At 45.8% G+C, this 25,980-nt stretch overlaps 1 protein-coding gene across 1 annotated transcript in view; it reads right to left on the bottom strand.

The window, feature by feature from the left end:
• The window catches only part of NME7 (NME/NM23 family member 7), a 68,487-nt gene that overhangs the window by 5,344 nt on the left and 37,163 nt on the right, over positions 1 to 25,980 (bottom strand). Inside the window, exons 6-7 of the mRNA XM_048494047.1 lie at positions 19,442 to 19,649; positions 8,126 to 8,231 (exon numbers count right to left, since the gene is read on the bottom strand). Coding sequence (XP_048350004.1) covers positions 8,126 to 8,231; positions 19,442 to 19,649 — 314 coding nt within the window. The remainder of the gene's footprint in view (positions 1 to 8,125; positions 8,232 to 19,441; positions 19,650 to 25,980) is intronic.

The following is a 25,980-nucleotide window of genomic DNA, read 5'->3' as shown; positions in this document are numbered from 1 at the left end:
TGAGGTTCCATAGATATAATAGTCCCAGACAGCTCAGGACCTTACAGGTTATAACCAAAACCTTGAACTTATTTCAGAATTCCACCAGCAACCAGTGCAGCTGCCCAAGCACAGGTGTGGAATGCTCTCTCACAGATGTACCTGTGAGGAGTCTGGCAGTTTAATCAGGATTGAACTCAGGTCGTGAGCAGAACTTTGATTGCAGATTATCATTCTGCGCCACAGGGCTCTAAAAGGAACAGAGCTACAGAAAAAAGGACTATATTGAAATAAGAGCGTTTAAGGAGAAAGACCGCAAGGTAAGCACTGTTCAAACATACCGTATAAACTCGTGTATAAGTCGAGTTTTTCAGCACCTTTTTAATGCTGAAAAAGCTCCCCTCGACTTATACTCTGGTCATACTCTGGGAAATAGGTAACTGTAGCGAGGGGTCCATTAGGGGGAGCTGAAGAGCTCAGATTTTCCAAATAAGGAAAGGCTCCATTTCCTCAGAATGGTTGAGGCCTGTATTTTTGGTTTGTATTAATTGTTGAGAAGGGGATATTATGTTTATATTGATTGACTATTAGTTTGTATTTTGGTTTCCTTTGTTATGGTCTCTTCCCCCCTCTGCCAAAATACAAATTAATCATTTGGTTTCTTCACAGAGTTCAGTTAAGAGGCTTGGAGGCTGTATATAGCTAGAGAGAACTAAAGGACTGAGAACCTGCTAGCCTGTCTTGCATAGCAGGCCAGAACTATTATATGTTGATTATTATTTCTGTATTGGTCTGCCATATTTCATTGGTATACTGCACACTATTGTTTATGAAACAGAAAACAGATTTAAAGTTTCTTTTGTTGTAAGTCTGGTGAATGTTAAGGGTCACAAGGTGGGATCATACTGTCAAAGACTTAAACTCCTTTTCCATTTCTGATAATATCCCTCTTAAAATCTAAGTTGGGTTACATTTGGACATACAGATGAGGAGGAGGAATCCAGTTTTGAAGGATTTTAACTAGTGTTTTAGCTTGGTTGCTGATTGAGCTGGGGTTTTTTGCACTTTTAAAGTTATTGGTTGCTGATTGAGCTAAGGATTTGTACTTTTAAAATTGTTGCGCTTTTAAAGTAGTTTACTATTTTTCTTTGAAATAAATATTCAAAAAAATTTAACTTACTGATGCCTCAATTAATGTAATTTTATTGGTATCTATTTTTATTTTTGAAATTTACCAGTAGCTGTCGCATTTCCCACGCTCGACTTATACATGAGTCAATAAGTTTTCCCAGTTTTTTGTGGTAAAATTAGGTGCCCCGACTTATATGCAGGTCGACTTAGACACGAGTATATATGGTACATCAACAGTTGTAAGGGCCTAGTTATTTCTACTTTAATCCACCCTCCACCCGTGAAAAGCCATGATTTCAGTTTCTGTAGAGGCCACGAGAATGTAATTCATGCACTTAAGGCTATGTAAGCCTGTCAGTGGACTGCAACAAATTTCAACTAAAATGTTTTGTTCAATTTAAAAAAAACCCTTTCAGGTCCTGCTTGAGAAAGGAACAGGGTATGTAAGGATCTCAGCAACCAGGAAGAGTACATCTTGAAAATGTGATTACCCTAAGAAGCCAAATCAGAGCTCCAGATTAGGTGTTAGTATAGGATTTAATTTTTAGTGACAAAGGACAAAAGAAATCACAGGCATTGCTAAATACAACTGAAGGAATGTAATACTAATCCTAGAAAAAATGCATAACAAATAACTTTGGGCATAAAAGAGAGGAAAGGTTTTATGTCTCCAAGACAGCATTAGGTTACTAGGCACAAATTAAAGGACAGATAATCTTCAGGCACATTTTCTCAGATACAGTGATGAGGTGCAACATCTACTGCTTTTTTTAAAATAATTCACCACCTCACAACATATAAAGACAATTCAAAGAAAGCAGCTCTGAAAATCAGAAGCAAAACAGAGGATGCTGAGCTCAGCGACAACTGTACGTGCATGTGAAGCTCCAAGCTGGAATGTACACATTTTATGAAATCCAGAGATTAATCTAATAATTAAAAACAGTAGTCATGTACACTGGAGTCAACTACTGACTTCAGAAAAGCACAGCTAGATCATATTCCTTCAGCTTCCCTTCCTTCATGGTTAGAATCCAAACGGCTATGTGTTCACACTTTACATGGCAGTCTCTTGCACCATCTGAAAACCTGTTCTAGAAGGCCAGGGAATGCTCTGAAGCAGGAGTCGGAATGGCACAAGAGGAGGCAGCTAGAAATGAAAAAATATCCCCACGCCAAACCCCACCAGAGTGAATTATCCTTTATTACCAAATCATTGAATAATAATGTCAAAGCAACCAAGAAAATGGATATCACTTTATATTTGTTCTTTTGCTGTTCTTGAAGAATTTTTAATGTATTTGAGAATTCTACTCTCCACAAATATCTATGTACAAAACACAATTCTTCTCAATACTTGACACAAATTGTATTCCAGAGTTATGAAGTTTCAGAGAAGAATTTACAATATATATCTTTTTTGACAACCATCACTCTATAGCTTCCTTTTTATGATGAAAAAGTAGGAACAGAAGTATCCATCATCTACAACATAAGCAGTATCTTAAACACTGCCTGGGAACCCAAAATCCATTTATTCAAATTCCTCAAAAAATACATGCAAAATAAAAGCTCTGTGTCTTCAGATACATGTCTCAACTTCATACCTCAGCAGGTATTTCACCCATTCATATGTTTGCTCATTTTGCATTATCTATTCTATTTAAGCTATTAATGGAAGGGTCAAAGAGAACTCAACTCTTGTCAACAACCCAGTTTCTGATAGTGTCTGATAGTTCAGCAGGCATTGCCTAAACATTTTCATTCCTATAAAGGGCTACAAATTGGCTACAAACAGTAACGTTGGAAATTTGCAAGAACTTGCAGAGGGTATCACATTTGATTTCCTCCTTCCAACAAGTAGATAAATTTTCACATTGTGAAGACATCCAAAAGACCATATGAGGGCCATTTGGGGCCATGTCTCCAGTTTGGTGAAACGAGGAAGGGAAAACAGGAAGAGGAGAAGTAGCATCGAATAAAATACATCACAACAGGGGCCTTGGTTTTGCTGAGATGCTGCTTTAAAATATTACTTAGAATGATGTAAAATGTTTATTTGGATTTATATATAAATTAAATTACAACAAATGGGAGGCCCACAAAACTTGCGAGGGGAGGGGATCCCATCCCCCCCATTATGGTTCTGGACTCCCTCCCCCACAATTACCATATATTCCCTGCCAGGGCAGCCAGGTCCTAGAGCTGCTCCAGAAGTCCACTGTCATCACAGGCAGCCCTACAGTGAATCCTTGCAGCATCAACCACCACCATTTCAAAAATTAACTGCCCTCTATGGTTTGTGCAGAGAACCCTTCTTATTTGAGGGAGAATTCAAATCTCCTCAACAAATGCCAGATCTTTCTGCAGACCCAGAGAGCCCCCCAAGTCTGCAGAAACATCTTTTTGGAATAAATGTGGCCACAGTCTAGGGATTTAGGTATCTACAAATGTGAGCCACAGTTGGGAATTAGAAATATGATCACTAAGCAATTTGCTTTGGACAATAATGTCTGTATTACAGTTCTTCTATAAATAAAGTTCTCTATGGTCTATGTCAATTTTCTTTCTTAGGCAACCAATCATTGTTTTTAAACTCCCAATAAAACGTGTATGGAACAGAAGAGAAGAGGAGACAGAAGAACAGGGGTAGAGTGTCCTGCCCCTCATATGAATTATGGGAAGGTGGTAAATTCTAGAGTGAGTTTGTATGATATACATTACAGGGTAATTTTAAAAAAGCAAAAGGAGTTTTGGGGGCCTTAAAGACCAACAGATTCATTGTAGTATAAGATTTTGTGAACTAGAGCCAACTTTATCAAATGCATAAGGTGTCCCCTCAGCTGGCATGAATGATATCCTCATACCAGCCAACTGAGGACACCAAAATTTGAAGAAGTCAGCTCCAGTACACAAAAGCTTATGCCCCGATAAATCCACTGGTCTTTAAAGTTCCAGAGACTTTTTATTTTTTGCTGCTGCAGCAGACTAGCTATGGTTATTTTAAGCATTCTCGAGATAAGGACCCTAAAGAGCTTAGCACTCTCAACTTTGCTGATAAAGTCATTCATACATAGCCTGAGGACTTTGACTTCTTAGATCTCAGCCAGAAAAATAACACTTTTAATTATTGATTTTCCAGTGAAATGCTGCAATAACTACAAGTTGTGCAAAGTGTTACGGAAAAGGCCTGGCTTTTGGATTCGGCCCTTTCTTCTATATCTGTCCTGGATTAACCTTAATCACTATTACCTTCAAACCAAAAATGATTCGTGTGGGACCAGTTCTGTCACAGTTCATGAATCTGGACTACTAGTTCAAAGAGGGAAGCGGCAGTAATGTCCTCTGTTTGATATGGAAGCTCAGCCCCACCAGTATCACAGATGGAAGGGGAACCATTTATGACAATTTAGCAAATACGAATATTCTGAGCATGCTTACATGCACTCTCTATAACAGGGCTTAGCTCTGTAACTACTTTTACTATCAAAAAGTGATTTTAAAAGAGAAACAGCATTAACATCTGCATGTACCTTTAAAGACAGACTCATCTGCGTTTCGTTACTGACAACGTAGTCTAGTTTATCATTTAGAGAACTGAGGCCTTTACTGATATATTCTGCTGTTGCTGTTGTGAGTTCCATCAGCTTGTAAATAGTCAATATATTATTTTCCCTTTCCTTACTATTAAATCCTTTAGGCACTGGCTCATTGATAGAGGAGTTAATTTTACTACTGCCAGCTGTTCTCCAAAAGCCTTAATCTCTCCTCCATCACCATTCTCTATTAGCGCCTCAAAGTGATTAGGGAAGGGAACCACTTGAGGAAGATAAAAATCCATAATTTTCTTCTGTTTGGCCAGTGGAAAGTCATGTTTGTTGCTTTCTATTTCGGCTTCATTCCTCCAAGCTTCAAACTGCATTCCTTAGATAAGCAGTAGTAAAACAATACGCAAAGAGTTGTCTATTTCACAGCTTCAAATTTAAAAGACAAACTTTAAAACTCCCTTGAATTCTAGATAAAGATAAAACAGATAAGCCTATTTTAAAAAATAAATAGATAAAAACCAGGAGAAAGATCATTGTGTGCTGGGTGTTCGAGTTTTGGAACTGTGCTGGAACTCCACGCCAGCAGGTAATGCAGACATCTATTAAGCTACTTCATCTCCAGAAGAAGACTTTACAGTTATTTGAAATTTCATAGGAGATAACAGACCATCAGGGGAATTACCATTTGGAGGCTCAAAGGGCAAAGTTTTCCCCAGGATCTTTTAAATTGAGACCTGGAATCGTGTCAATGTCGTGTTTCTGATTTCTCCCTTTCCTTTTCCAGGTCCAGTTTCCTACATCCTCCATGTGACAGTTCCGATCCCTAATAAGCAAAATATTATCACACTGCCAACTACATTCTTTTCTTTTTTTTTTACTCAAAAACATCCCAATAAAGTTCTCCATTTTCTACACACAGTGCAGCAGGCTAACCATTTGTAATGGCTAAACCTGAATTCAAACTTATGCGACCACAAGGATTTCCCTTTCTTGGAAGCCATTAACAGAACTCTCACTTGTGCTATATATCAAATGTCTTTGATTACTTTGTCATGTTGCTGTGAGGGTACTATAGTTGCTAGGGTCCAGTGCTTTGGCTGCCTAGTAACAGGTTCCTTTATTCCACTCAGGAGCAGATCAACAAAGCCAAAGATAAAAGTAACAGTGATGGTCCACTTGTCATCAGATAGGAACCTTATAAATGATGCAGTGTAATTCAATGTAAGCTTCTAAAAGGACTTTGTCTTAAAATTAAATGGCTATGATGGGGGGGGGGGGCTACATCCAACACTTTGACTAAGATCAATTACAGTTTCAATGAATTGCATGGTCCCACAGATGATTATGTAGGTGCTGTATCTTCATCCATGTAATAAATCAGATCAAAAAAGGAAAACTTGAATAAAATACAAATAAAACCACCAGAAAAAAAACAGATGAAAAATTCTTTGAAATAGCATTCAAGCATCTCGAAGAAACTTCTTATAATGTAGTGGGGATGCAGCTAGTTTTTGGCCTATAGGTAGAGGCCCAGGTATCTTCCATGGCATGCCATATTTGGTACCTTCTATGAAATATCTTTTATCAAATTCAGCTGATACACTGCCTAAGGCCATTCCTTGAAAAGTCCCAGTGGTCTTTGTTCTGATCACCACATCAGATTACTGTCACATGGGCCCTACATGGGCTGAGGCACCAGGCTTCTCCGGGACTTTGAAAGGCCCCCTTGCTTCTCGCCATGGCAGCGGGAGCGAGGGGCTGTTAGAGCCTCAGACTTTGAAAAGCCCCTCGCTTACCACGCTGGGGCCTTTCAGATCCCCAGAGAAGCCTGACAGTGATAGAAAACCAGCCCCTTCCACAGCAGCCAGGTATGTGTGGGACGGAGGGAGGAGGGTGGTGGGGGGAGGGGGGGAATCTACAGAACCAGTAGATAGTTTAATAGAATCTTACCACTGACCAGATCCCCTCATATTGTCCTGGTCACAATTCAAGGGACTTTTGTACACTTACTGCTTCCCACGCATCTATGTGCTTCAGTGTGAGTTTTTCCCACAGTGTGCCATTTGCAGGGAAGCTTCTTGTTACAATATAGTGCTAAAATCTACAATTTGTACTTCAAAATATGAAGTGGAAAATCAAAATGGTAATCAGTTATATATTACAATGGTAACGGGATTACATATTACATGAGGATTTCACCAGAAAGTAGCCTTCAAGACTGATGCCTGGAAAAGACATGATGCCATGCCTTCCATTCCCATTTCAGTACTTTTAAGGAGTGTCTAAAAGCTATAGAAGGTTGATTGGGTAACCATCCACAATACAATTTTGACTAGTAGTTACCCTCCATACAAATTTGTTTTGGAACATTCAGGCCTTGGAACCAAAACATATAATTATACTGTAAACACAGTGATATAATTCATGTTCCTGTGCCTGACACTAACAAAGAGAAGTGGAATTGCCTGTATAAGGTTATGTCCGAACATCAACCATTTCAAGCTAATCTGATGAAGGGAAGGTACAACTCTGCCCAACAAAAAGAGTATATTGTGATTTAATAAACCACAAGTAACGTATGTAATCCTGTTACCATTGTAATATATAACTGATTACCATTTTGATTTTCCACTTCATATTTTGAAGTACAAATTGTAGATTTTAGCACTATATTAAGAAGTTAAAATTCTGCTTTATTCCTTTCATTAATTAAAATACTTATGTCCCATTGTTCCTTGTGCATGGGACATGGCTTACACATCCCAGTTAAAACATTACAATTCAAAACCAACACAATAAAAAACCTTCTCCAAAGATGCCTGCAATTTAGGCCCTACACAAAGATCTGGTAAATAAATTGGCCCCGCAGGACCTCCTGATGGTTTCAAATGGTTAGAAGAACAGGACTAAACTATTAGAAATACATTTTTGTTTTAATTTTAAGTACGAGTTGTCTCATTAAAAGTTTCTTAGCTCACGGGTCCCTGAAATGTTGTGCTTAATGGAAAAAGCTACAGCATTTTGAACAAGTAAAAGCCATACCAGGCACAACACAATAAAGAGAAAAGCTCATTGGGGGATGGCCTTGTCACACCACGAACAGTTTATTAATGAATAATCTATTGCATCTGAACAATTAACATTCTGAACTATGTGTACACAAAGACAGACAGGAAGGATACAAAACTGTGATTTATCATTCAACAATCTTGCTGCACAATGAGATAGATGTTAGCTCACATTTTTCGAATGGTATAAAGGACAGTCTTCTCTGTATCACCAGCTCAGAAAAACCTTCCTTTCACTTCTCCCTTAAACATATGTTTAAATTAGTCATCAAATTTAATTCCATAAAGCATAAACTTATCCCCATACTTTACAAAATAATGTAATACCTGCATGAATCTCAATCTATACAGCTGACCAACTGAGAAGCCAGAAGACATTTTCACGCCCGTGTCACTTACCTTCTTTAACTGCATGAGGTTTAATAATACAACAGGTACAATGTGTATATTTTGCACTATTTGCAGGTCCACGGCCTCCACTAGAAGGGAAGAATAACTCCAGCTCCTGAAAATAATTGGAATTAAAAGTCATTAACATGGTATGGCTCTGAGATATTGCACACACATGACAGTAGATCCAATGAACTGTGAACAGTACAAGCTAGTGAAAGAGATTTCTTCCCCTTTCCACAAGCTTGCACCCAGGCCTGCTGCACCCATTCTGTTAGCCAATGAAAGAGGAAGGGGGCAGAAAGCGAGCCACTATCTATGTTTCATAGCACTGTGTGACCCTGTTCTGTAAGTTTTGTATCCCATTTACCTTTATACACCATCTCAAACTACAAACTGAATAGCATTCAATTAACTTGCACATATTAATGAGCCAACTAACAATTAAACAAGATTACAGTGTGACCTGTGTAACAAGGGTCAAACAGTATAAGGCCCTAAGCCTTTTTCAGTTATGGACACTTCCATAAGTCTGCCCCTTAAATTTAAGAAGAGGAGGTTTTTATACCCTGCTTTTCTCTACCTTAAGAAGTCTCAAAGCACCTTCCCCTCCCATCCCCACAACAACCACCTTGAGAGGTAGGTGGGGCTGAGAGAGTTCTGAAAGAACTGCGACTGACACAAGGTCATGCAGCAGGTGGAGGAGTGGGGAATCGAACCCAGTTCATCCGATTAGAGTTCTTCAGAACGCCATCAGTCACACCTATCTTATTTAGGGACAGAGATGGGAAAAAGATTGTAGGCTGCTTTGAGACTCCTTATGGTAGAGAAAAGTGGAATATAAAAGCTAACTCTTCTTTTTCTACTGAATTGACTACCATTTGTTTTAACTTAATTACTGCATATTGTACAAGAAGCCTTCTTCTATCTTAAATTTCAATTCTTCTTGCATGTCATCTATGTAACAACAAGCATTAGCAAAGACTACACAAAAACCAACTAAAAAGGACACCGACGGATTTTTAGGTTTAAGACTGAACGTTTCCTAAACCATGATTTCATTTCTCTTTGTGCAATGGCCTTACAGTTTAAATAAATTAATCAATTGGATTAGAACAGTGGTGGCGAACCTATGGCACAGGTGCCAGAGGTGGCACTCAGAGCCCTCTCTGTGGGCACGCGCGCACAGAATTTGTCATGGGGGGGAATCGCCACACACACACACACACACACACGCACGCACGCACACACACACACATCTAGGCTGGCCTGGGCCGATGGGCTTGATTATTAGCATTAAACCTAAGACCTAGTTTTGGGGAAGCAGTGTAGGTAACCCTGTTAAGCACTGTTAAACCTCACTGATTTTCATGTGAAGAACTAAAGTGTGATCCTTTACTTGGGAGTAAGCTCGGTTGCTGGCAATGGGGCTTGCTTCTGAGTAAACCCTCCTAGGTTTGTGATTCACCCATTCAAAGAGTTGCATGGTTGCTTCATAGCAAAGCCACCGACTACCACCAAGCTTACTCCTCAGTAACGCATGCCTCGGAGCCAACCGCTTTTTCTAAACTAAAACCTAAGTATTCAGGTTAAATTGCTGTGTTGGCACTTTGCGATAAATAAGTTGGTTTTGGGTTGCAATTTGGGCACTCGGTCTCGAAAAGGTTTGCCATCACTGGATTAGAATCTCTTGTCCTGCATTACCTTTCTACAGCCCATCAGAAGAAACATCACAAACAGAAATCCAATTCCACAAAAAGAAATAATGTTTGCATATATGGAAGATGAGATCTTCAGAAACTGAATGACAGTTTAAAAATAGCTTAAAATAGTCAGTTTAAAAATAGTTTTTTAAAATAGTTTAAAAATAGTTTTAAAAAACTATTCTGTTCTTGTAGATTGGCACTACAGTGGCATCAGGACACATTTTCCCCACACTATTTGCAGCCACGGGGAGAGTTGTAGAGCACATTCTCAGTTCATGTGAGACAATAACAAGAGCTGCAGATCCACATGAACTAAGTATGCCCACTAGAATGCTTCCCAGAATCCTCTTCAGTGATCACAAGTTTGTTTGTGATGTACCAAGGAGACACAAAGTTTGAAATCGGTCCATTGGTACTTACCCTGAAGGGGCCTTCTCCTGTGGGGCGATGAGGGCATCTTGGATGTGGGTGATTTCCAACCTATACTCAGGGAGGCAGGGCTAAACGATGTCACTTCCTGTGGATTGGTTGGGCTCCATCTTAGATCTCCAGTATTCGAATGACACAGCAGTAACGAAAGCTTTAACTCTCTCAAGAAATATAACAGGAAGTAACAAGAACAGTGTAATAAACATATAACAGAACATTGAAACGTCAAGAACTTCGATAAAAACTACTAACTTGTTGTCGACAAGTCTGTCATAACTCTGAAGAGTACTGAACTTATTAGTATAGCTATCCCTAGGACTGTATGACTACACTGGAGACTGATATAATCCGAGGGAGGGCCAAGATGCCCTCATCGCCCCACAGGAGAAGGCCCCTTCAGGGTAAGTACCAATGGACCGTTCTCCTGGAGGCGATTTCGGGCATCTTGGATGTGGGACCTCCCCGAGCAGTGTCCCTTAACGGGTGGGAAATTCAGTCTCCAAAGATATGCTCCAGCACGCGTGTGCCGAAGGCAGTCTCATTTGCAGACATGGTATGTAATCTATAATGCTTAATAAAGGAAGAGGCCGAAGACCATGTAGCGGCCTTGCACACCTCTTCTAAGGGGATGTGGCGTCGAAATGCAGCATTAGCTGCGGCACATCTAGTAGAATGGGCAGTAATACCAGAAGGGACTGATGTGTGAGATGCCTTATATGCCTCACTAATGCAAGATCTAAGTGTGTAACTTAGGGATGCCTTTGACATCTGGGCTCCCCGATTAGGCGAGGCGATGTTTATGAAGAGAGACTCAGTCCGCCTGATAGGCTCAGTACGAATTATATAGCACTTCAGCGCTCTGCGGACGTCCAGCGAATGCCAAAGAATCTCCTTAGGATGTGAAGGAGCTGGACAGAAGGTAGGGATGATGATCTCTTGCTTCAGATGAAAGGATGAAGCTACCTTTGGGACGAATGTGGGGTCGAGATGCATAACAACTCTGTCCTTATGAAATATGCAAAGTTGAGAATTGACTGAAAGAGCCTGCAACTCCGACACTCTTCGAGCGGTAGTGATGGCGACTAAGAATAGAAGCTTCATACGGATCCACTTCAGGTCCACTGATTGAATCGGTTCGAAGGGAGGTTTGGTAAGGGCCGAAAGTACCAAGTTGAGCCTCCACGACGGGAACCTGTGCACTATGGGTGGTTGTTTCTGGGAGACCCCCTTGAGGAATCGAATGATGTCGTGATGTCTGGACATTGGAACCCCTTGAACCTTTGGCCATATTGTCGTGAGACCTGCAAGTTGTCTGCGTAGAGTGGAGCTTCTGAGGCCCTTCTCGAACCCGGATTGAAGGAAGCGAAGCACCTGTGGAACCGAAGGTCTTAACGGATCGATGTCGTTGGATTGAGCCCAGGACAGAAATGACTTCCACGAAGAATCATAAATTCGGATTGTAGAGGGTCTACGGGACGCGACAATAATGTCTATTACCTGTGCGGAGTAACCCCTCCTGGCTAAGATCTTGCGTTCAAGAGCCATGCGGTCAGACAAAACCAACTGGGATTGGGGTGCAGTATGGGACCCTGAGACAGCATGTCCATGGGGGTGGGCAGACGCAGAGGAGGGGACACGGCTAGTTGAAGGATTGAGGAAAACCACGGACGTCTGGGCCACCAAGGTGCCACCAGCACCACTTTGGCTTTTTCTGACCAGATCTTCCTGATCAGCTTCGGAATGACCGGAGTCGGTGGAAACGCATATAGAAGCTCTTGTGGCCAGGGCGTTGTCAGGGCGTCTACTGCCAATGCGTTCCTGTGGAAATACCTGGTGAAGAACCGCGGAAGTTGACAATTCTGTGCGGAGGCAAACAGATCGATGCTGGGATTGCCGAAGGTTTGAATGATTAACTGGAACAGGTCTGGATGAAGTTTCCATTCGGCCTCGACCACTGTTTGTCAGCTCAACCAGTCCGCTTGTACGTTGAGATTCCCTTGAATATGCTCCACCGATAGCGACAGAAGATGGGTCTCGGCCCAGGTCAATATTTCCACTGCTTGCCGATGAAGACGTGGGGATCTGGATCCCCCCTGATTGTTCAAATGGGCCTTGGCCGCAATGTTGTCGGTACGGACTAATAAATGACAACCCTGGATCTGATCCTGAAAAGTCTGTAATGCTAGAAGTATGGCTCTCAACTCCAGCAGGTTGATGGGAAAGCGAGACTGCTCTGGCGTCCAGATCCCCTGTGCCGAACTCTCCTGCAAGGAAGCGCCCCATCCGCGAAGACTGGCGTCGGTGTACAACTGTAGTCTGTGAGGATAGATGTAAACTTTCCCCTTGGAAAGGTTCCGTTGATGGGACCACCATCGGAGGCTGGCATGAAGCTGGCTGGGAATCTGAAGTGACCTGTCCTCCTTCCTCATTATGTGGAATTGATGAGGCTGCAGAAATTGTTGTAGGACCCGTGCGTGGAATCTCCCCCACTGTAACATATCGATGACCGATATGAACAGCCCCATCAGCTTGGCGAGCTGGAGGAGGGAAGCCTTCCTGGCAGACAGGAAGATAGCTACCAGACGTTGGATCTTGTGTATCTTCGCTGGCGGAATGAAGAGTCGATTGTGCACAGTATCGATAATCACTTCCCTCCTCCAGCTTCCCTCCTCCATGCGCGTGGTGGGAGTCAAGAAACTCTTCTGCATGTTGACCAGAAACCCGTGGTGGCGAAGTGACGACAGGACAGCGTCCAGGTCTCGAAGAGCTTGTTCTCTGGATCCTGACCGAATCAATATGTAAGTCGAGTGCGGGTGAATGTAGACCTCTTTCCGTAGAGCCATGATGGGAGCTAGCAGAATCTTGAGAAAACCACCGGTGCGTAGCCAGCCCAAATGGGAGGGCCTTGTATTGAAAATGATCCGGTCCCACGGCAAATCGAAGGAACCGTCTGTGTAGAGGATTGATGGGTATATGAAGATATGCCTCCGTCAGGTCGAGCGATGTCAAAAGATTATAGCCTGGAAGCGGAGCTCACAATGGAGCCAAGTGTTTCCATCTTGAAATGCGAAGCCTGATGAATCTGTTCACATATCGAAGGTTCAATATTGCTCGCCAATAGGTAGTTCTTTTTTTGGGGCACGGTGAAAAAATGAGAATAAGAAACACGTGAAGAACGGCTCCGATATGGGTACAGGTTGATGGCCTGAATGCTTAGCAGATGTTGGATGGCTTCTGTTGTTCTTTTAATTTGTCTGGATTGCATTGGGATACGTTCTGAATCCGGGGCGTGGAAATGTTGAAAACTCCAGCAGGTAACCTGATGATACGACCTCAGTCCACCGATCTACGTGGTGTATACCCATCGGTGGTGAAAAAATTTACCAGCGACCACCGACTGGGGTTATTGATTGCAGTCAAGATCGAGGGCGTTCGTTTGGAATGTTTTTCCTCCTCTGTTAGGTTGGCGAGGATTGGAGGGGCCGAAAGGAGTTGTTGCATAGTTTTGTCTCACGAAAAGGCTGTTGTTGTTGATATTGTTGCTGTTGAGGAACCAATGCGTCTCTAGAATGCCGAGCCAGTTCGGTAATGCGGAGGTATTATTATAACCCTTGTATGTGGAGGATCCCTGATCTGACCTAACATACCCTCGGCATGAATTTTTATTACCCTTAGTCTCCAGGACGGCATCTAATTCCTTCCCAAACAGCCTAGAACCATGGTAATCATAGGTAGAGACTACCTGTTTGGAATGAAAGTCTGCCGACCAAGCCCTTAACCAGGCTTGTCGTCTCACCACAACACCTAACGCTAAGACCCTCGAGACCAGCGTAAGAGAATCAAAAGTGGAATCGGCCCGATAAGGGCCGCCAGTTAACTTTTCTAAGCCCTCTCTCAATCCCTGTGCCTCGGGGAATCATGGTAAGTAATCGTAGCCACCATAAAATCGAGGGCTCTAGCCATCGGTGGAAGATGGGGCAAGGGCCTGAATAGTCAAGGCAAGCCTATCATGAAGGCGTTTCAGGAAAACATCGATCCCTCGATCAATGGAATCTTTGAAGATCCTCCCCATCCTTGGTAACCAACCCCTGACTGTAGAGGGCGACAACTGGTGCATCAACTAATGGGGACTTGATGGCGTTGTGCATATGGCCAGGGAGCACATAAAAACTCTTAAGGTGTGCCGGACAACTCTTGCTGGCTTCCAAGTTAAGCCATTCCTTCCTAATGCTTCTCTCAAAATATTCGGGTAGAGGAAATGCATCTGGGGTATCCTCTGCTTGTGGAAAAATTTCCATTGAACCCTTTGGGGCAACCCTTAACTGGTTTCTTAGCGGGCGGGAGAGCCGTCGCGGATCTCGGCATCTGCGGGTCCTCAATTGCAAGGTCGAGATGGTCTTGGCCATAATAAGGGCTAAATCCTCTTTCTTAAAAGAATCTTTATGCATTTTTCCTTAGGTTCAATAGGGACCTCCTCTGCCTTCTGAAAAATGCTCTGAGGAATAGCCAATCTCTCCCTCACTAGCCTCCTCACCCTCAGGCACGTTGAGGGGATCCCTATAAGTCAGCGCCGGGTGGGGGGTGATCCCGAGAAGAACTGGATGGGTATCTCACGTCCTATGCCCCCTTCTGGAAGCGGGATCTACGTCTTCCCTGAGCATATTGGCGTCCTTTTCTTTAGCTTTATCACTGAGTGATATCTCCTCGCATGGTGGCCCTAAACATATTCATCAACTCCTGGTAGACATTAGTCCAGGAGGCTGGGTTAGAAATGTTGGGACTAAGGCCTTTAGGACCTTCCCTCCCCTCGGCAGCTCTCTGATCTTGCCTGGAGGTAGAAGGACCAACAGATGATAAGCTGCCTCTGTCTCCCGGCGGCTGTATGGCGATGGCCTTCGCCATTCCCGATGCCTGGAAAGCTAACAGCCGCAGGCTAGCCGTCATGGTGGGAATGTGGGAGATAGGAGCTTCACCTGCCGCTACCCTGACTGGGGCTGGTGCTCCCTACGCCAGTAGCCCGTTTGGTCACCGTGACTTCTTAGCGCCGGAGGCCTGCGTTCTGAAGCGCTAACCGACTACCCGTTACGCCTCGCTGGTGCTGCAGTCGGGGTTGAGAGAACTGAAGCTCCACTGGAGTCTTCAGTCGTATCGAATAGCGACCCTGGTGGCTGCCCGAATTGCCCTCGCCGCCGACTGCTAAAGGTGTTCATGGCGGAGGGCGTCAGCGCTAAAAGCTGGCGGCCATTTTCCCTCAGGCCTTTAGGCGGGAAAAAAACTGGCGGAGGTTTTCAGTGCCACAGACACGATAGGAGAGCAGAGACAGTCAAATAGACACAGTAGAGACAGATAGAGACGAAGTAAGGAAAAATAGTAACAATTTGGTCGAAATTCAATTAAGTGGCTTGGAGCCCTAGGTACAAGCCTGCACTCCCTGCTAGGCAGGAACAATACTGGGGATCTAAGATGGAGCCCAACCAATCCACAGGAAGTGATATCGTTTAGCCCTGCCTCCCTGAGTATAGGTTGGAAATCACCCACATCCAAGATGCCCGAAATCGCCTCCAGGAGAACCGCTGCTTTATAATAAAAATGTGCACACTTATGATCATGAAAACTAACAGTAAATGTGTCTTTAAGTGTCCACATATTCTGGGAGATTCTACCCTGGAAAGGTCAGCTGAAACCAAATTGTGGTAGTTGTCTGAAGGGACAAATCAGCCTTTTAACTGTGAACATGCTAGCAACAGTTACCATATACTCATAGCATTTGAATTAATGGCAAAGAATTTACCTCAGATTTCTTTTAACAGATATTCCTTCCTCACAGGAGAGTTCATAGATGCAGTATCCTACAAGTTTCCCTGGCAACTGCTAAGAGGCTACATAACATTTTAGGCTACCTGCCCATTCAGCACACAATTCCAAAAACAGTGTCAAAAAGAACAACACTATGGTATCAGAATTTGTAGGCAAAGCTATCAGAATGGTGAAAATGAACTTCTAACACAATAGTGCAAATGAACTTCTAACACAAAAGTGAAAACAAATTACCCTGTCTTGTCCAGATCTAAACATTGCTTTACAATTCAGGAGTTGAAAAAATTATTGCCCTTACCTTGATGGTCCAGGCTAGCTCAAGCTTGTCAGATCTCAAAAACTAAGCAAAGTCAGCCCTGGTTAGTACTCGGATGGGAGACCACCCAGAATTCCAGGGTCAATAGGCACAGGAAGGAAATGCCAAACCACCTCTGAACTTTTCTTGCCTTGAAAACACTATGAGGTCACACCATAAGTCTGCTGCAACTTAATGGCTCAACACCAAGGTAGTGATGCATGTCATATGCAACACATTCACTATAATTACACACTATAATTACATTCACTATGATTCACTATAATTACCAGATACTTTTTTCTGTTCAACTGGCCTACCTGCTGACAGGATGGGACATTAGATTGCAGCATCATATCTGCAAGGAAACTGGTTTACCATAGTTCCCTGCTACACACCGAAGTTGCACTACTGCCCTAATCAGTATTATAGTTATCAGCAGATGGAAGAATAACACTCTAGGTCTCCCAGAGAGACACAAGTACCACAATCCAGGGTACTAGGTAACCTCTGCCTATTTACTTCCCTCCCTCAATTAAGTCTAGTAGAATGAAGAAGTTAATGGAGGAGAGAAGGGAACAGGATGGGACGTACAGACCAGAAAGAGGAAAGGGGATTACATCTAGATCAGCGACCCTAGCTTTTTTCTGCCCCACGTTTCAGCTTTTTTAACCTGTATAGTGAAATATGGATCATGGGCACATACGTAATGACACACATAGTGAATATGATTGATTTACAGCTTCCCACCGTTTAAACATAGTCCTACTTTTTAAATAACTGTATATGATACACATAGCAAGAACACATACAAAGCCTAAAAACATGTCACAGCTCCCCAGACCTCACTTGTTCATGCAGCACGACGAGTGAATAATAAAGAGACAACTGCGAACAAGGCTATTCTTAGCTGCTCTTATCAACCACAAGAAACATGTTTCCATGGAAAGCAAAACAGAACACAGGTATCCCAGCATAATATAGAAGTACTCTTCTGTACAGCATGACTTTTTGAAACTGGGAAAGACATATATAACAGTCTGGCCTTCAGAAGAATCTCAGTTCCAATAAAACCCTTATCTCTATACCAGGTGGGCTTTGTAATCCATTATAATAACACAAAAATATGTTAAATAATAAAATCTACCTATGAGCGATCCTTATGTGTAACGTCATGCTTATCAAATGCTGATCTCTCACATGAATACATGTAATGGGAAATGGGAAAATGTGACAGTAATTACCATTCACATGCGGGTACTAAAGGCTTGCATCTCTACCACTTCACTAAGCAAATGAAGAACCGCTTCAGTTAGAGCAGGGGTAGGGAACCTGCGGCTCTCCAGATGTTCAGGAACTACAATTCCCATCAGCCTCTACCAGCATGGCCAATTGGCCATGCTAACAGAGGCTGATGGGAATTGTAGTTCCTGAACATCTGGAGAGCCGCAGGTTCCCTACCCCTGAGTTAGAGGAAGGCTCCTTAGACTGCACAAACTTTCACAAGTCTAAGGTAGGATGCTGCCCATTATTCTCCATTCACATGGCATTTCTGAATATTAAAAAAGATAAATATGTGATTTCCATAACCTCATCCCACAAATATGAGAAAGCTCAGCAGGAATGCAAGCAGGAGTCTATTATATACCTACCATTGTCTATGAACCTTGAAGAAGTAGAGGTGCTACCACAAATGGGCAAAGTCATCAACAAAGTTATTTCCATGAGTGTTGGGGCCAGTCACAAAACATTCACAAATCCCAAGCAAGGCACCTGCCCTATGATGGAGACACCCATTTCCAAATGGGTGTTCACTACCACAAAAAGATAATTTTCCCTTGGTTCTTCTGAAGGATTTTCTGCTCCAGTAGGTGGAAGAATGCCAGGACTGGGTCCTTGATTCAGAGAAGGAAGTGGGCACCAGAAGAGATATTGGTGAGGGTCATGGCACTCACGAAGACAAAACGGCGCACCATTGAGCTACAAGATCAGGATGAGAACTGGATCAGAAGCACATTTTTTTCACTGCTGGGAAAAGACTTCCAGGCTCTCTCCATATAAGTGCCAACAGTAGTTGGGGCTCTGCCTCAATACATGTGTTACACTGCACTCAAGGAGCAAACAAATAGAGAACAGAAGAAGAAAGGGGAAAATCTCTAAAGAACAAAAGAGAGAATCTAAGTTTGTTTAACGGATTTTATTCCTGGATTCAGCAAGCGCTATATTATTGCTACTGACACAAGGAAAATTTCTTCTATAAACCACTTAATGAGAGTTATTTCAGAACGATTAAAATGCAAAAAAAAAATCTAAGGAATACAACGTATTATAAGGGAACAGTAAAATAGATAAAGTGCAGTGAAGTCCAGTATAAGAACTCATACATGTAATTTGGGATGTGTTGGGAGTACAGTTGTAGAGATATTATGGTTTTCAGGGCACTATACAATCATGACTACAAGGCAACAAATGTTCAATAACAGTGATATGTAGCAATAAAGTGGCAATAAAGCAGCAACAACTGGAGACAAGCTGAGGAAATACAACAGGATGACAGCAGCTTATAGTGCCAGAAGCCCAGCAATGTTAACCCAAAATAGAAGCCTAGGCATGGGTATCTAAAAACCTGAAATCTGAGGCAAAGAGGAGTCTCTTGGGGCAACACATTCCAAAAACTATATGCCACGAATGGGAACATCTGGCTAGCCCCACAGATTTCATGCCTTGGATGGAGGATTCTCAGCAAGGCTCATACCTCATTTCTTTTTACAGGTATGAAACTAAGGTATGTTGCTGTGTCCCTCATGTGCTGGGCCCAGACCATGTAGCCTTATAGGTAAAAAAAATTAGCAACTTGAAGTGGTTTGAGAAGGCAGGCAAATTTTCACTTGAATATGAATTAATAAACAAAGGTATGATGCTATTTGTGGAGATGCTAAACAAGGTTTCTACTCACAAAAATGTTGCGAGAAACATGTCAAATCAAAACCATCAGTTTTAGAATGTATATGTACTGACTAAAATCCAACCCACCTAGATGCAGAAAAGATTTGTGTGTGTCTGTGTATACAAACTTACCCTTGCAGCAGTAGCAAAAGAATCAGGGCCATGAGCCACATTTCTAATGCCATCACTTCCAAAACATGCTCTAATGCTGCCTGGAGCATCGCTTCGGGCTATAGTTGAATTCGCAGGTCCTAAAAAGGTTTTCCATTTCGTTATAGCATCATCTCCCAAGATCTCTAAAGCAACAACAGGTCCACTTATAATAAACTCAATAAGTTCACTGCAAGCAGAAAATATAACAATTAAGAATTCATAATGAACAAGACACTTTGGCTAGTTTCATCTCCTGGTTGTCCCTAACCCTGAAAACAACCGGGGCCAGAACATTTTCCACTTTGGCCCTGACCATGTGGAGCTGAGACCATGGCCATGCAGGACCTCGTTCAGTTCCACAGAGCCTGCAAGATGGAGATTCTCCACCAAGCCTATGGTTGAGGCAGCAATGGCTGTTCACCTAGCTGGCCTCCCAGTCCACCAGTCCCCTTCCCTTGCTCTGATACGATTTAAAGTTGAATAGGAACGGGAGGGAGGGATTTTTAGGCTTTAAGTGAAATTTTAATCTTCCCCAGTTGGCAACGTAAATTTCACTGAACAGATATTGGTGCCATATGAATTTATAGGAATTTTAGATAATGTTTTTGTTATGTAGATGTTGTTTTTGTAGATTATTTGATTGTTATGTATATGGTATACACTTTTTCATTGAATACTATTAACCACCCTGAGCTTGGCCTTTCAGCCAGGAAAGGGCAGGATATTAAGTCACGTAAGATACATAAAAATAGAGAGGAAATAGTGTGGGGAGGGAGGATACAAGAGAAATCAATGTATCCATTTTAAGTCCTTACAGGTTCCCCCCAATTCAACTGGTGCCTTATATTTAACTACAGCAGCAACTGAGTAAATTTTAAGTCAGGGATACTCAAATTGGGACGCAGCAACAATAATACATTTTTTTTAAAAGGGATGGCAGCTCAGTGATCAAGCATCTGCCTTGCATGCGGAAGGTCTAAGGTATGGCTCTGTGCATCTCCAGTTAAAGGTTCATTGTAGTAGTGCACTGCCGACCCAGCAGCACCGTAGTAGAACGTTGGGACGCCAACGGACCTGCGGCCTTGCCGGTCGCATCGCACCCCCACTCCTCATCCCCCCATGAGTCACGGGTCATGAACTGTCTGGCTCAGTCACCGGGCGCAGGGACAATGGTCTTGCCCCCAGGTGAGGATTAGGCTCAGACGCGTATGCTCCTCTCCGCACGTAGCCAGATGAGATCATACATCACATGATGATCTCCCGACCTCCCGCCTCCCGTTCTCCCGGAACTCCCCCCAGTCCTCCCTTCTACACGCCCCCGATAGAGTAACAATAAAAGGTGCCAGGAACCGGCAGACGGGAGACTCGCTAGGAACACGGACCTCCGGTCTCCCGCTGCTGGCGATCTCCACCAGATGTTATCTCCGGGTCTCGTCTCGTTCTTACGCTGACCGCGTGGAGGTCGACTACAAGCTGGTGCCGAAACCCGGGAATCCTCGAACCTCCACCCTGCTCGCCGTCGCCTGGGGAAGGGCCGCGATACCGAAGTCCGCTGGATCGGCGCATCCAGGGACCACCGTTTCGGTATCGCCTGTCCTCTGGATCGGCGCATCCAGAGACACGCGTCCTAGGACACTCTCTCGTCCGGACGGAACACCGGTGAGTATGGGAGCTTGCAAAAGCAGGGCTTATGACAAGCACGTTGATTGAACTGAAAGCGTTGACGAAATGCGGCAGGGTCCCCGTAAAGAGAAGGAGCTGCGCAAATTGGTTGAGGAGATTGAAGCTCAGTGTCCATGGTACCCAGAGGGGGGACATTGAATCTTAAGGACTGGGAAAACATCGGGCGACTCTTCGACAGAGCCTGTGGCGCCCGATGTCGCTGCTACTGACGTGGAGACAATGTTTTGTCGCCATCAGCCTGCAGACCTCGGCTCTCTTCTTGCTGTAGGCCGCCCTCCTTTCGATCTTTCACCTTCAATTTCGACCCGAATTTTCTCTATCCACTAAATTGACGCCTCGTCCTCCTTCTGCCCCCCTCGCTCCTTCACCCAATTCAAACTCTCCCGCGGCTCAGCCGCCCCCCCCCTTGCTCCGCCTTCATTTTCCAAAGCCACTGCACCTCCGTCAGCGCCACGTAATGGCGCGGGTTTCAAGACTCTTGCGGAACGTATTAGCCATGATCTGCAGAAGAAAGAAACCCTGACGGAAGACGATGCTGAGATTCTTGCATTGTGCCCCGTCCACTTCACAGATACTGAGGGGGAGGGTGGCGTCATCCGGCGGGTTGTCGAGTACCGCCCCTTAAGCTATAACATCCTCACTGAGCTCCGCAAAGCAATGCGGGACGTAGGAGTCACTAGCCCCTACGTGAGAGGCATGCTGGAGGCCATCGCAAGGAACCACCTAATGGTTCCAGACGACTGGAAGACCACCTTCGCATGCTCCTGAGCCCTGCACAATTTGTGGTCTGGGAAAGTGAGTTCCGCCAGCAGTGCTTCAACAGAGCAGCCACCTCTGGCGGCGCCTACACCGCCGCACAGCTTTATGGCTTCGATGCTTTCGCCAACCCTAACGATCAGATTGTCCTGCCTGAGGCCACCCTTACGGTCGCCTCTGAGTGCGCCTATAAGGCATTTGTTAAGGTCCCTAACGCCCGGCCAGCCAACCCAGAGTTTCTCCTCCATCCAGCAAAAGCCCCAAGAGCCCTATGCCGATTTTGTGAACAGGCTCCAGGAAGCGCTCAAGAGGCAGGTAGATAGCGAGGAAGCCCAAAACGAGCTCCTCATGCCTCGCAAAGGAGAACGCCTCCACGGAGTGCCGCAGGGCAATCACGGGCCTGGGCAAAAATCCTGAACTGGCCGACATGCTTAAGGCTTGCCAGGACATCGGATCCTCCGCCCACCAAGCTGGCCTCCTCGCCGCAGCACTCTCCTCCGGCGGGAGGCAGCCCCAGGATGACTGCTTTAACTGCGGCAGACGCGGACGCTTCCGAAGGGAGTGTAGGCAGCCCGGCGGGGGGGGCCTACAACCCCGGGATGGAGGGTCCCCCCCAGGAGGAGGAGGCCACCAAAGACCGGGTGCCCATGTTGCCAGAAAGGCTTCCACTGGAGAAACGACTGCCCGCCGGGAAACTCCCGCCCGGGCGCCTCCCCAGCCCAGGACCAAGGAGGAGAGTACTAGAGCAGACTCAAACGCCTAGGCCCCTGCCTAAACCACCCCTCGCGGGCATCTCGCCGCATGCACCCAGCCCATCTCCTTTAAAGTTCCCCCCCAATGGTGTTCTTGTCGCCTTCACCCAGTATGACGAGCCCATCCCTACCGGGACAATTGGGCTCGTGCTGCCAAAGGCCTCTGCCGCTGAACAGGGACTGTTCATCGTCCCCGGAGTGGTCGACTCCACGCACCAAGGACCCATCCACCTCCAGGTCTGGACAAACATCCCACAGGAGCTGCCCGCCGGAGCCAGCTGCGCTCAGCTGATTCTCTTGCCCCATGCGCTGCCCGCTACCGACCCAATAAAGGCTACGAGCCCCAGCAGCCAACATGGCGCAGCCTACACCACCGTCGCAGCGGTGGAGACGCCTATCGGGAGCTCCCGTCCATATCTGGAGCTCGCCATAGAAGGATGTAAGTTCAAGGGCCTGGTGGACACCGGCGCTGATGTTACCGTCATCAGAGCAGCCGAGTGGCCCGACCAGTGGCCGACCGAGGCTTGCCCGCACATCTGGGGGGGGGGGACAAACCGCGAGACGGAGCATCCGCCCGCTCACGGTCAACAGCCCAGGACTCGAGCGGCAGCTCACAGTCCGCCCCATCATTTTGGACATCCATGTCAATCTCTGGGGAAGGGACCTCATGAGTCAGGTCAAAACGACTCTGGTCTGGGACGGGTAAAACCGTCACCGATCGTCGATCCCAATCTTGCCCTCTGAAATTATTTTCTGATTTCCGTAGGAAAACTGTTTCCCTCTCCCCTCCTCTTTTCCTTCTGTTTTTTCGACCAGTAAAGGCGGGAGGGCCAATTGGCTGACTGGCCCTCCCTGGATTAAAATCTGGGCCCGTCCTGATACCGTAGCACTGTCAGGACAGGCCCCAGTTTAAAAAAGGGGCTGCTGCCATTATGCCCCTAATACCCACTAGGGGTTGCTGCAAACACAGATCCTCTCATGATTTGGGTGGGTGGTGTTTGCCACGCTCGGCCGAAGCCGCCCCTTAAGGAGCGGTCTCGGCGGGCGGCAACCCCCCGGGATAATTCGATCACAAAATTTAGCATCATCCCGCTTCCTGCATTAGCCACCAAGGTCACGGTAAGTGCAACTCCCCTACAAAGAAACCCCCCCCTTCCCTTTTCCTTGTGTGTGCGAGGAATTTGCCTCTAATTGCCGGATTGCTTCATTCCCCGGATGCACCCATCCCCCCAAAAGGTGCTTCCAAAGCCCCCTTTGTGTTGCTGATTAAGCATGCATACCCACAATCCCCCCAGGACCCGCCTGTTCCCTCCCCCCTCGAGGCTCGGACCCTCGCCTTGACGCACCCCGATGACGCTCTGAAGCCAATTCCCACCAGGGTCGCCTACCTCCTGCCCTCCCTTTCAAACAACTAAAGAAAGAGGAGTAGGCGGCCCCCAGGAGGATTGCATCAAAAGCAACCTTCACAGGCTGCAAAACAAGCCTTCTTCCTTCTTATATTAAAATTCCAAACACTAAACTCGATCCCGATCTCCCGCCATCCGCTTTGAGCCTGGCGGGACCCGCCCCCCCCCGTAACCTGGGAAAAGGGGGGTATGTTTCAGTCCCTCTTCCTACAGGTCCCTGCGGACTCCGACTCGCCATGACAGGCCAACCCATGGAATGGCGCCAGGAGGAAACCAACCCCATCCCGGAGATGGAACACATCTCTCTAGAGGATCCCGCCCAGCGATCTCAACAGGAACGCCGTCGCCAACGCCCAAAGACCCGAATGACCTGGGGAGACGTCAAGGCGACCACCAGCCAGGCCCTAGCGCTGCTGCGCCAGCAGGACCACCCCGAGACACCCGAGAACCTCTGTGCCGCTCTCTTTGCGATCATCACCACCAACTCAGCGACCACCATCCTTTGCCTGCTCTGCTGCCTCCTGCCGATGGCGATCGGCCACCCCTTGACGAGCTTTCACCAGACCAACATCTGGGAGCAGTTTGCTGCCGCTGCCAACGTCTCATCTTTCTGCCTGGGCCAGTACCTAGGAGTCGGGAGCCTGCTAAGCTCCTGCCTGCTCCCGACTGCAAAGCACCCGGAGACTTCCTAGCGGAGTCTGGGCTGAGCCCCTTCATGAATGCCTCATCCATCAGATACTCTATGAGCGCCGACTGGGGACCCGTCGTCCAAACCCTCCTGGCTGGCGCTCTCTCCCTTGTCACCAAGACTGTCGCTAACCACGAATCTAACACCTGCGCCCGCATCACCGGCGCAGCCAAACGGGGAACCGACCCGGGCCCATTCGTCGGCTCGAAGCCAGTTGGAACTGCACACACATGGAGGACATTCCCCGGTGTTCGGAAACATCCTGCTCCCCAGGGGCTGGTTCTGGACCTCGCGGGGAGAGGACGTTTAACTACATGCCCGCCAGACACTCTGCCGGAACTCTTTGCTGCCTCAGTCGCCTAACCATAGTCCTGCCCCAGGCTCCACCCCGGGAGCACGGACGCCGCCGCCGCAGCTCCGCTCTGCCTTTCGACCCCTCCTGTCGGAGCGACGCGGTCGCCCTCTCCGAAGCGGAGTTCGTCTCCCTCGCAACTTCCCTAGTGGGAGTCCCCGGACTCGCTTCCTACAATGCTAAGACTATTGGCCGGCTGGCCTGTGCCCTTGCGAAGTCCATCAACTCCACCTCCACCGCTCTGGATGCCCTGGCCTCCGAGCAGCAGGAACTTCGTCAAGCGACCCTAGACAATCGTGCTGCTATTGATTACTTGTTGTTGCTGCATCACCAAGGTTGTGAGAATGTACATAATATGTGTTGTTTTAATCTTTCTGATAATTCCCAGTTGATTCACATGAAAGTGCGTGAGCTGCAAGAAGTTGTATCTAATCTGAAGTATGATGTTTTACCCCATTGGTGGTCAGCCCTCTGGAGCTGGCTGCCGGGGGGATGGTTGAGTGCTATTGTACAGCTCTGCATCGGTCTAATTGTGTGCCTTGTTATCGGATCTTGCTTCGTTCAATGCGTGTCTAATATTGCCTGTAACATGTGTAAGAAACCCCTCGAATTTCCCTTACCCCGCAACCAAGTTCTAATGTTACACAAGCAGCTTGGCCGGCTTGACCAAACGGCGGAGGAGACAAGCGTCCATCTAAATCGCCCCTTAGCATTTCGGCCCTCCCTTCTCTAAAATGTAAAAAAGGAGGAGATGTAGTAGTGCACTGCCGACCCAGCAGCACCGTAGTAGAACGTTGGGACGCCAACGGACCTGCGGCCTTGCCGGTCGCATCGCACCCCCACTCCTCATCCCCCCATGAGTCACGGGTCATGAACTGTCT

This window comes from Sphaerodactylus townsendi, linkage group LG04 (assembly GCF_021028975.2).
Source record: "Sphaerodactylus townsendi isolate TG3544 linkage group LG04, MPM_Stown_v2.3, whole genome shotgun sequence".
NCBI lineage: Eukaryota > Metazoa > Chordata > Lepidosauria > Squamata > Sphaerodactylidae > Sphaerodactylus > Sphaerodactylus townsendi.
The sequence above is the reverse complement of the archived record's forward strand: the minus strand, read 5'-3'. Positions and strand labels throughout refer to the sequence as shown.